Source organism: Gopherus evgoodei, chromosome 4, assembly GCF_007399415.2.
Source record: "Gopherus evgoodei ecotype Sinaloan lineage chromosome 4, rGopEvg1_v1.p, whole genome shotgun sequence".
Classification (NCBI taxonomy): domain Eukaryota; kingdom Metazoa; phylum Chordata; order Testudines; family Testudinidae; genus Gopherus; species Gopherus evgoodei.
The window spans coordinates 114,514,451-114,527,165 of record NC_044325.1 but is presented as its reverse complement, the minus strand read 5'-3'; the positions used below and the strand labels follow the sequence as shown (position 1 = coordinate 114,527,165).

Sequence of the window (12,715 nt, the reverse complement as noted above, 5' to 3'; positions counted from 1 at the left end):
GTAATTTTATTAACTAAAATGCACCTCATGTCCAGTCCTATATAAGAGCTCAGTGGGAATTTTCCATCAAAATGGTTTTCTGACAGAAAATGCACTTTCTGAAACATGGAAATTTTCCATGTGAAAAATTGAATGTTGCCAGAAATTTGCTATTTTCTGCTGGGAAAATTGAAATGAAAATTTTGGGGTTTTGAGCTGACTCAGAACTTTCTGTTGACTTTTTGAACTTCTTCAAAATGATATTAAACTGCATTTCCCTATCAATGCATTGTTTTTTGGGAGTTGTACTTTGGCCCTTTATTTTCTCCTGTGGCCTAGGTTTCCTGGAGGACTAAGTCTTCCCATAATGCAATGTGGATTTTCCTCTGACTAAGCTGCTTGGTGCATCGTGATAGTCACATGACTCTCGGAGTACTATGGGAGATGTAATCTAACCAGGGAGCCTGGCTCATTGGGGATCATGGGGTCATTGGATTCCCAAACTACAGTTCCCATGAGGCCATGCACCACTATGCGAAAATGCAGTTTAATATTGAACTGACTTGAAACACAACATTTCTGTTTTGGGAATGTCAGAATGTTTCATTTTAATTAAAATGTTGAAATGAAATTGTTTGATATTTCCATGTCAAAATTTTTCAGAATTTCTGGAGTGTGAAAATTTTTGCAATTATAACTTTTTGTCACAATTTGGGGTGAAAACCTTTGTTGGAATTTCCCATGAGATGGACATTTCCAATTTTGCTCAGCATTAGTTGTGTCATTTTAAAACCACATACATTCCTACAAAATAGTATTGCTTCAAAGGAATTTTGCCATGTTCCACTGCAGCATGGAACTTCAGCAAAACAGCAGAGAAGGGGTTAATATACCAGGTAATATATCATCTACACACCTCCTGTAACATTTGCATTAATAGGAGCTTATCCTCACGTTAAGAGTAAAAATACTCTTAAATTTGTAATCAAGCTCAGAACTTGTTTTTTTAAATTTGTTTTTACTGACACTTTTAAGATGGTAGATATACACATAGATTTATAAATGAAACAGTATTTCTTTTGGTACAGCATTGTTAATACTGAATAAAATATGTTTTGGAGAAGTATATATAAAATAACATACACATTTACAAGTGTGAATGTATGTTGTGAAATTACTTATGGGTAGGCAGACAAGCAGAAGTTGTAGAAATTTGTATGTTGTAGCTAGCTGTGTGGTGGGTTGGGGTATGCTCTGTATTGATACTTTGTAACTCTGGAGAAGCAGATAGGAGGGTTAAAATAAATAACCAAAAAATATAAGATGAATTTTCATGATGATAATTAAAGATAATGCCAACACTCAACTTGTAACTGCAATGATAATAATCTAATCTAACTACAATATGTTCACCATTATTTCTAGTCAGTCTGAAGTTATTAAATTACTTTTATCTCTTTCTCAACTAGGTGCCAGCATAGCATGATTACCTCTATGGGAGTACCTAGCTATGCACATCATTATAGTAAGTACTGTATAAGTCTACAATATCTCTTTAGGATCCAAGGCTGGCTAAGTCTACTATGACAGTCAAACTAAGTAAGCCACAATTAAATATCAGTAAAATAGGAGCCCTTATATCAGGATATAGTTAAAACTAACCATCTTAATCCAGTTTGCATTATCAGTCATGTTTGCTGTATAAAGCTAATGTACACTTATTTGAGTTGGCTCCAGAACAAGTAACCAAGACTCAAGATTTCCGAGAGCTTTTTTACCATATACACACTGTAACAATGAATATTTAAATTTAAAATTAGAGATGGGCGTAAGCTGCAAGATTTGGATATAGATTTGAAACTCCCAGAGTTCAGGAGAGGGAGATTGGATCTAGGGAGTTTGGTTTAGTCCATTATACAGATAAGAGCTAGTCATGCAGTTTGGATCCAGATTATAAAACTCTGAAAACTCCAAACCAAAGATTGGGGCGTTCAGCTCACAAGTTTAGGTGCAGATTCATATCCACTTAAAATTATTGTTTTAAAGACTTGTTTGAAATAACTAATTCAGCATTTTCTTTTATGATCCCAACTGAACAATGTGAATATTATGTCTAAAATGTATAATTGTAATGTTAAACCCTTCATCCAAAACATGGCTGCTTGTCAGGGAATGATTCTGGGAACAGCTAATATATGTATTGGTAGTGCAGCACACATTCTATCGGTTTATTGGGTACTTATATGGGTCCAGGGCCAGCTTTAGGCCGATTCGCCCGATTCCCAGGAATCGGGCCCCGCGCCTTAGACATTTTTTTTTTTAAACTTACCCCGGGTCCCTGGCTGCGATCTGCTCAGGGGTCTTCCGTGGTCCCACTCACTTGAGCGAAGCGCAGGCGGGAGCGCGGCAAGCCCTGCTCTCCCGGCTGGAGCGCGGCAAGCCCCGCTCTCTCGGCTGGAGCCCCGGCCAGAGCGCGGCAAGACCTGCTCTCCCGGCTGGAGCTCTGGCTGGAGCGCGGCAAGCCCCAAGGCCCTGCTCTCCTGGCTGAAGCTCCGGGCCTTTAAATAGCCTCCAAAGCCCTGGAGTAGTGAGGGGCTCTGGGGGCTATTTAAAGGGTCAGGGCTCCAGCTGCCTGCCTTTGCCATTCCGGTCCTTTAAATAGCCGCCAGAGCCCCGCCACCCCCATGCATTCCTCAGGGCTCCTGCGGCTATTTAAAAGGTCCAGGGCAGGGTAGAAGCTGGGGAGCCCCGGGCCCTTTAAATAGCCCCCAAAGCCCTTGGATAGCAGGGAACTTGGGGGCTATTTAAAGGTCTGGGGCTCCAGCTGCCTCTGCTGCACCCTCTGCCTTGCCCACACCAGCCCCGCTCCCCCGCCTGCAGCCAGCTCTGCACCCCGTGCCCACAGCCAGTCTCTGTCAAACCCCCTGCCATGTCTCCAGTCAACCCCTGCCACACACCCGTGGCCCTGCCCAAAGCCAGCCAGCCCCACACACACTGCTGCCCGCACCAGCCCTGCACACCCTGCTCTGTCTCCAGCCAATCCCTGCTGCACCCCCCTGCCTGAAGCCAGCCAGTCTCTGCCTCTGTCTCCAGCCCTGCCAACCCCTGCTGCATCCCTCCGCGGCCCTGCCTGAAGCCAGCCCGCCCCACACACCCCCTATCTCCAGTCAGCCCTGCACCCCTTGCCCTGCCTCCAGCCAGCCCGATGTCCACTGCTGCCCTGCAGTTCCAAGACAGTAACCCTGCACACCTGCTTCAATGAGGTGGGCAGGGAGCAGCTGGGACCCACACATGTGAAACAGCAGTCATTAATAACCAATCAACAGCATATATGAAGCAATGTACATAATTTATAATTTTAGTATTTATATAGTTATGGAAAGTAAATAATACATGAAAGAAATGAAAGGCTTTTTTTTCCACTTTTTTTTTAAAAGTCATCCCTGCCAGGGCCCCGCTGAAAATGTTCGAATTGGGCCCCGCACTTCCTAAAGCCGGCCTTGTATGGGTCATATCATGGTAATAGCTGAGTGCCTCACAAACTTTAATGTATTTATCATGGAATCATAGAATTATAGAATATCAGGGTTGGAAGGGACCTCAGGAGGTCATCTAGTCCACTCCCCTGCTCAAAGCAGGACCTAATCCCCAACTAAATCATCCCAGCCAGGGCTTTGTCAAGCCTGACCTGAAAAACCTCTAAGGAAGGAGATTCCACCACCTCCCTAGGTTACACAGGCCAGTGCTTCACCACTCTCCTAGTGACAAAGTTTTTCCTAATATCCAACCTAAACCTCCCCCACTGCAACTTGAGACCATTAAAACACACCTCTGAGGTAGAACAGTGTTACTATCCCCATTTTACAGACAGAGTGCTGAGGATATGTCTATACAAACATTTAATTTGTGGTATGCTGGGGTCTGAATCTACCCCACATTAGCTTGTCACAGACCTACTGTCCCTGGGCGTAGTGGGCTAGTGTGGGGTATGTTCACACCCAGCTTGCTGCGAACTAAATGTTTGTGTAGACAAGTCCTGAGGTCCAAATATATGTCTGTACTACAATGGGGGTGTGTGCTTGCAGCACCCAAACTAGCTCACTCAGAATGGCAGTGAACCCATGGCAGCATGGACAGTGGTATGGGCTAGCTGCCTAAGTATGTACCCATGCTCTGGGGTGGGCCTGTTCCTGGATGGCTAGCTCATGCCATTGTCTGTGTTGCCATGGCATTGCTGCTATTTTTAGCAAGATAGCTTGATCAGAGCTAACTCTGGTATGCCTATATATGCTACAATGGCACTCCCAAATGCAGAGTAGACATACCCAGGGAGGCTAAGTGACTTGCCCAAGGTCACACAGGAAATCTCTGGAGGAGCAGGGTTCAACAGTAAATTCTCAATTTACTGTGAATGTGTGGGTTAACATTTAAACATAACATGTGATTACAGGCAAAATAGGCAAAAATGACACTCAACATCTTACTCAACATTTCTGTTTCCTGTGTGCCTGAGTCTAGCTGTGTGCTTCACAGGCAAAAAAAGATTTACTCCTCTTAGCACTGCAGAGCCAATGGAGCTATGGAAGAACAACCTAGGCTCTAGTTTGCTTCATGCTTCCTTAGTGTACTTACTCCTTAATGTGTCTTTTAAAAAGTGTGCATTTAGTATTCATGAAAGGTGCTATATTTGATAGGCCTGGGGTCATAGATATACAATCATAGAGTGGCAGGCCAGAATGGGCCACCAGCTCATCTAGTCAGAACTCCTGTATATCATAGACCATCAAACCTCCCCAGTGCCAAGCCCAACAGCCACAATTAGACCAAAGTATTACAGCCCACAGAAAACTAAACAATTGTGTGCTATGGACAGAGAACAGGAAGGACTGAGGTGCATCAAAGCCTGAGGCCCTTACAGTGGCAGGGAATTGATTAAATGAGATATACGTAGATGATCCTAGCAAGTGACTTAAGTCCTATAGTTTTCTATATTCGACATACAACTGCACTGTCCCATCAGTGTGCCTCAAACTTTGACCAGGAGGTTTATCTTTAGAGGTAAGAAAGTTCAGCCTCCATATTTATTCATTCCTTAGTCCTTCTCCAGTGACTATCAACAAGGATATTAACTGTAGGACTTGACCACTAGGAACTACATTGAAACTACCACTCAAGCTAACCAAATAGCAAAGGTAGTAGCTTTTGGCTACTATCCATCTGGGCTCGTCATAAACAATGACAGTGATACTATCAGTGATAGTGTACTATCCCTAAGCTATCACTTAGGTTCTGATTACAGAATCTTTATTACCGGTGGTTAGGTGAGAAAAAAAAAACAGTTTGATTTTTCACATTCTAGGTTGATTATGCAGGGATGTCAATTAGATAAATAATTTTTTTACTTCAAAATGGCATGCATTTGATCTGGATGTGAGTGACACTGAGCAAATATGGAACCCCACTATATAATTTTATAGATACCTTTACTTTTATTAAAACTGCACTTTAAGCCTCCTTGATGATGGCTTATTTCAGAACTCAAATCTAATACTTGATACCGTGTTGATAAGTAACTTGGAATATGGCACTTGAATTAGATTTAGGATTCAGGGGCCATATTCTGATCTTGGTTACAGTGGTGTTAATGAAGTCAATAGAGATATTGTGGGATTTATATCTGTATAACTGAGATCAAAAATTGGCCCGTGGAGTTTACATAAGGCTTTAATTGTTCATATTTTTCTTTCGTCAGTTACAGTACAAATCTCTGATTTAAGAATAATATGTACTGTTACTGGATTAGTATTATATGGGCCATTAAGTGTGGTAAACACAATACCGAAGAAATAAATATAGCTTTGTTCAAACTAAGCTAAATAAATTATGCATTTTAACAGCTTGGACCATGTGCTTGAAACATTTTTGGCAGCCTTCAGAGCAATTGTAATAGCTGATAATTATGGAGCAGACATAGAACAAATAGAAGAAAAGGAAACCACAGTCTAAAACAACACACAAATTAATCACAAAGTAAAGAAGGCCCTCAAATAATCTAGTGCAAGTGCTTGCAGGAAAAAGAGGCACATTACAGATTCAACATATTTGCTTTTCAACCTATAAATAAATAAATAAATAATCAATGACATCCAAAAAGATTGGACCAGAAAGGGGTGGGAGAGTAGATCCCTTAATAAAACATAAATCGATTAGTTTTATATAAAGAGCTAGAAAAACACATTGAGAGATTTCATTTGAGCATTTTATAGATTTGAACAATTTCCCACATTTCAAGCATGGAAGTCCTCTTTTAAAGAATGGGTTTAATCAAGAAAAAATATGCCCTTTCTCTGACACATATTGAAGACCTGTGGCACTGTTCTTAACAGGCACAATTCTACAGAGGGTACATAGGCAGGTCTCCCACTAGCATCAGTGTGAGCGCTGCATGTAGAGCTACTGCAGTATGGAGACCCTTTGTGTTTACAAACACAATATACAATTTACCATTGGCCAGTGAAGGGTCTATGTTTTTGAGGGATATGACATAATTCACTTACTATGTATCGTGCAGTGAATGATCCACCAAGAGCCTCACTATCCAGAAATTCCAAATAGAGAGAATAGGGAGGGAAAAAAATAATTTAAAATTGCTCTATTGGGTCGTATTTTCAGTCATGTGTTTGTAAAATATGCAGTTGCATATTTTAAACTTCTGATGGAAAATACATAAATGGAAATGATTGTAATTCCACTGAGGATGGGGAAAAAGTCTGCATCCCATGTACTGTTAGTATAAAGGAATCTTCTAACATCACACACTGCAATCTCCCTTTGTTTCATTATATACCTATTTCCCTTTGAATAACGCTTAGTCAAACATCCATCCAAAGAAATCTCATGTCTAGCTAGAGATCTTAGACTTACCTGTGCAGTGTAGAAAACTGCAGGAAATTAGTAGTAGTAGTGCCAATAGCATGGTGTTTGCCTTGAGTGAAGAGTTTCTTTTTTCAGGGCTCTCCGCCCCTACCTGCTCAAAAGGGGCAGTGCTGCTGCTGCCACCTTCAAAGCTTGCCTTTTCAAGCTTGGATGCTTTATATATAGAATGGCAAAGCCCTCCCTCATTCCCATGGACTTCAGAAATTGCAACAGCTGGCAAAGTGGAGTAATCGCCAAACAGGATCTTTCACCTTATCAGGCTCAACACACCTAAATGCAGACTTATAAAAGAAGAAAAGAAAAGAAAAAAGAAAACACAAAACTCCTCCAGTTCATTATCATTTTTCCAAGGGCAGTTTAATGGATGTTTGCAACAGTTCAAACACATTTAACACTATTTACTGTACAAATTTGGTATCAAGTCCAAAAGAAATGCAGATCTGTAGTGCGTAAATTGTGATAGGATCTGATAAGGAGAAGAGTAACTTTGGGACCAATACCCGAAGTGGGAATAAGAAGTGAGATGAACTGGAATGAGGAGGGGGAAGTAGGGAGAGAGATGCTAAAGTATGAGTGAACAGTACAGATCTCAAACCTTCTGATTAACTCTTCTTTTTCTCTCATAACTGTCTCATTCATCTTTTCCTTGATTGACCTTTCAAGCAAAATGGTGAGAAACTTTTCTTCCGTAGAAATGATAGTATTTGTTTCCTCTTGAAGGATCGGGGAAATTACATCTCAGCTCTGGACATCCTACTTTCATTTGCACTGAGATGTTAGTTTCCATACTGGGCTATTCCATTATAACACTGTTTAGTACCCCTCTAGAAGTAATCCCTTCAGCCAGAGTTGAGGCATGTTAAGTGGATCAAGGTGGTAGCTTGTAGCATTGCTGCTACCTTTGTACCAATGCTGTGTAGAGAGGATGTCAGTCCTCATGGTGATTGATGTGACATCTTTATCTGAGACAAAAAGGCGTGGAATTAAGCTACAGATGTTCTTCCAATATTATAACAATAAGATATATTAAAAAGATGCCTTTTCCTGTGAAAATATCATGTTTATGGGTCACTTCTCCGTATGTATTCTCCTTGGATTCTATTTTTTACATATGGACCACCCTCTTTGTACAGCCTATCACATGCCTGGATTTCTGTCACTCTGCCCTTCCTAGCTTTTCCTCCTAGCTAAATGAGTACACCTTCAGTGGCTCCTCATATTGTTCCAACTCCATCTCTGTTGCCGAGCAGACTGGTGGGTACAAGCAGTGCAGGCATTATTTTTAGTGGAATATTGTTGCTCAGATTGTCTCCACATCTCCCCTCCATTCCTTACATTTGTGCACCACTCATGTTCAGTGATATTTTGTTAGCATTTAAAAAAGAGAGAGTAGGTGTCCTGGCCTTGAAATCTGTTTAAGCTGTTTTTCATGTTGCTGTTCATTCACAAATACACACAACTGCTGTCATCTTCAGTGAAGGCTCTTGTCTTTTGACTGAGCACAGGGTTAGACTCCCTGATAAAGTGTGGAGTATGTGTAGGTCCGCTTGAGATGCATCCACACTGATATGCTTACTATGGGTAGTTCAGGAGCACAGATAACCTACATTTTGTGCTTTAAGCATAATATCAGAAGTTCTGTTTCGCTTTCCTCTGAAGCATGGGACATAGGTGCCAGGATAATCAGGGTATAGCTCTCTTAATTAAGTATCTGCAATTACAGGGTCCTTGGGCATTGGTGCACCTCAGTCCCTCCTATTCTCTGCCTGTGGCATACAATAGTTTAGTCTCCTGAGGATAATAATATCTTGATCTAATTCTGGTTCTTGGGCTTGGTGTTGAGGTGGCTGGATATATAGGAGATCAGACTAGCTGATCTGATAGGACCTTCTGACCTTAAACTCTGTGACAAAGTCGTGCCTTCCTAAACCTTGGAGACACTGTTCCCTATCCTTCACTAGCAGGTACCTATGGGTACTCATTTTCAGTGTGTCTGGACCCAAGCAAATCTGGGCAGATTTATAGTATTGATGCAAAACCAAGTGTTTTCTGGTTGTTTGGTTTTTTACATTTATTTTTTCATGAATAGAAAGATATACACTAAAGTAAAAGTCAATAGGAAGAAAATTTTAAAATACCTCAGTAAGAAAATAAATATTTAAGTGAGGGGTGAAATTCCTGAAGCCTGATCTTATAGAGATACTGCTGGAAGTGGTTGGAAATTGTTTTAGCAAAATTTTTTACCTTTTAATTTAAAAACTGATTTGTTTATTTCAGCAACTGAAAACCAAAACATTTCTGACCAAAAATCTAAATTTTCAGCTGAAAATTTTCTGGGTATGGGTTTCCAATAAAAAAATCAAAAACTTTCTGTGGAAATTTCCTTTAAGTCAAAAATCTAATTTTCCATAGAATTTTTTTGGATAGAAAGTTGTTGATCAGTCACTAATACTGACGACTAGCAACTCACATGGCTTCAGTTAGAGTTGTGAGAACTCAGCACATTTAAAAATCTGACCTGTGATTCTTTAGTGACAAGATTTGAATGATGTTTTTCCTGTATGAGTGTCTTTAAATTTTGACTATCATTGACTGTTAGACATTGTATGCCAACATAATAAATATTAAACTGCATATAAGATCTCTCTTTTCTGAGCTATCTAGCTGTTTCATAAATCTTCCTTTAAATATTCCAGATTTTTTGGAATTTTTATTCCAGTATGTTTATCTTTTAATCCTTCCTGTAGTCCTAAAAGCTTGTAATTTAATCAGTTCCTCCCCGCCCCTTTTTTCTTAAAGTTTAAATGAGAGAATATAAATTTAGGCCATGATTTTCAAAAAGTAATTCATAGTGTTGAGTGTTTCTATTTTTGGGTCCTAAACTTGAGATACATTAAAGGGACCTGATTTCAAAAAGTGAGTGCTCAGTACTCTCTGAAAAAGTTGGGTCTTTTTAAGGGGTGTCAAATTGAACACCCAAAATCACAAGTCACTCTTGAAATATTGACCATAGTGGTAAAATATTAAGTCCTCAGAACAACTTGAACTACAAAAAACAAACAAACAAAAAGGTTAATTAAGCTAATACTACATTTCTATTACAGTGCTTCATGCTAGCATATAATACACAAAATATTATGACGAATTAGTTCCTACATTCTTATTAATGCACCAAAATCTAGAAAGTTCATTTTCTCTTCTTTTAGAATTTAATCACTCAGTCACTCAATTGCATTCTCTATTAACTTATCTACTGAATTATTGATATTTTCAAAATATGAGTCTTCCTTCTCCTTGACTGAGTTAATGACAACAACCTAGCATCATTGTTGTCAAATAGGTATTTCTTCTTTGAGTGATTGCACATGTCCATTCCACCCAGTGCACAATTGTCAGAGACTTTTCCATCAGTGTTCCTAGGTATGGCACATGTGCCCTCTGTTGCCTCATGCTGCTGCACCATGGTATGAAGGATGGAGTCGCCCATAATGGTAAGTTCCTTCTTGCCACCCATGGCAGTTGTTGGAGCATATGTTCTTGCTAGTGCAAGATTTGCCTTCTATTTGTATATAGTTTGCACCTATTTTAGTAGTTTTTAGAGTTGGTTAGTTATAAATTTTCTTTTTAAGAGTTTTCAGACACTTTAATTCTCATTCCTGGGTACTGACATTGGTGCTGGGAATGCCTCAGTCACCAGAGTTTAAACTGTACCACTTCTGCGGGAAGCCAGTGCCAGTGAGTGACCTGCACTGCCTGAAGTGTCTTGGGGAGACTTATGTCAGGGATCAGTATCAAATTTGCAGAAACTTTTAAGTCTAGAACCAAGAAAGACAGGCAAGGAGGGGTCTGGTTGACTCTGCTATGCTAGGAGGTGATAAGGCTGTTGGATTTCTGCATCGCTATTTTTATCCCCCTCAAAGCCTCTCACCTTCCTGGAGTTCACAATACTCTGGCAGATTGGTGAAGCAGATCATTCATGAGTCACTATGAACTAGGTTTCTGCTGATAGTGGCAGCACTGCACCCAACTTTGGAGCCTCTCCGCTTGGAGTGGGCAGCATATGAATCTATGTCCATTACAAGTGTTCCTCCTGCTTTTACTGAGCCTTCAGGCCAATCACCCTCGCTGATAATGAGGAAGAGGCACCGGAAGGTATCTAAAGACTCAGCATTTGAGAGATCAAGATCCTCAGCACTGAAGCCCAGTAAGGACGAGGGCAGTGGGGTGCACTTGAAGCAGAGGACCTCTTTGAGGCAGTCATCAGTCCAACGGGGTCCATTGACTCCAGCACCAGCCATGGTCCCATTGAGACTGGCCCCTGAAGTGGTGTCTACTTCAACAGTACAGCCCTTGATGTCTCAACAGCAAGGATTATTCTGGGACTGTCTATGAAGGCTTTTACAGTGGCATGGGAACTGCTAAATCTCTTGGTGCCAGTTTCCTTGGTGGTCCAGGAGTCTTCGCACCCTGTACCAGCACCTATTTTGCTTGTGCCAACCCATAGTCTGGTTCTCAGGGCACCTCCAGCCTCTCAAGTACCTCTCCAACTGGTGACATCTAGAGGAAAGTAGGCCGTGATCTCCCACCCCACCACCCTCACCCCAGTGAGGTGAAGTGAATTCCTTGTTGGACTCAGAGGTTTGCTCTTACATGTCATGGCCACATCACATACAGCCATATCCCTTGCTCGGCACCTTTCGACCCAACCATATGGTCTGTTTGGACACTGTAGGCTCGGCAGCTTGGGCCAAAGCATTGGTCACTACGATGTGTAGATGTTCCTGGCTTCAGTCATCAGGTCTCCCTCAAGAAGTCCAACAGACCATACAAGATCTGCCTTTTGAGGGTCCATCACTTTTTTCTGTGCACACCGATAAGAAGCAGCAAATCTTAAGCACTTGAGAGTAATGCTCAAATGTTGGGCATCTTTTTCTGAAGAGGAAGCAATTTTGTCCTCAGCAGCCTCACCAGTATCCTACTTTCATGTCTTGCATCCAGGATCTAATCAGAAAAAAGGCAGAAGTTACAGGAGAAGACCACTCCCTCCTTCTTCTGCCATAGCTACTAGTTTATCCAGGCAGCCTGGGAGTTCCAAGCAAGCATTCTGCTGTGTTGATTGAGGACAACCTACCAGTTTCCAGAGTGCCAGCCACTCTTACTCTGCTTGTTGCCAACTGACTGTCTCAGGGGTTGGTAACCACTGGCATGTGGCTCGCCACGGTAAGCACTCTGGCGGGCCGGGTCAGTTTGTTTACCTGCTGCGTCGGCAGGTTCGGCAGACCATGGCTCCCACTGGCTTTGGTTCACCGTCCCAGGCCAATAGGGATGGTGGGAAGCTGCGGCCATCACATCCCTCGCCCGCACCGCTTCCCGCCGTCGTGCTTACTCTGGCGAACCATGTGCCAGAGGTTGCCAACCCCTGGACTATCTCTTTAGCCGAGTGCTTGGTTGTACATCACTACCCAGGAATGTTCTGTAGGAGGTAAGTCTGTCCTCCAAGTGGAAGCCATAGAGGAAGTTTCTGTTTCCCAGAGGGAAGGGATTTTACTTTCACTACTTCCTAATCTTGAAAGCAAGAGGGGGGTCTCAGGCCTATTTGAGACCTAAGAAAGGTCAACAAATTCCTGAAGGAAATAAACTTCCAGATGGTCACTCTGGCTTCTGTTATTCCGTCCATGGACCTTGAGGTTTGGTATGCTCCCCTCAACTTAGAAGATGTGCATTTCCATGTGGCAATACATCAGAGCCACATGAAATTCTTCAGGTTCGTGGTCAACAAATCCCACTGCAGTTTATATTA

The 12,715-nt window shown here is 41.7% G+C and overlaps 1 protein-coding gene across 1 annotated transcript in view; it reads right to left on the bottom strand.

Annotated features, from left to right (window-relative positions):
- Nucleotides 1-11,213, bottom strand: part of MUC6 (mucin 6, oligomeric mucus/gel-forming) — a 77,994-nt gene extending 66,781 nt beyond the window's left edge. Inside the window, exon 1 of the mRNA XM_030562143.1 lies at nt 11,036-11,213. Coding sequence (XP_030418003.1) covers nt 11,036-11,213 — 178 coding nt within the window. The remainder of the gene's footprint in view (nt 1-11,035) is intronic.
- Between the last annotated feature and the right edge of the window lie 1,502 nt (nt 11,214-12,715).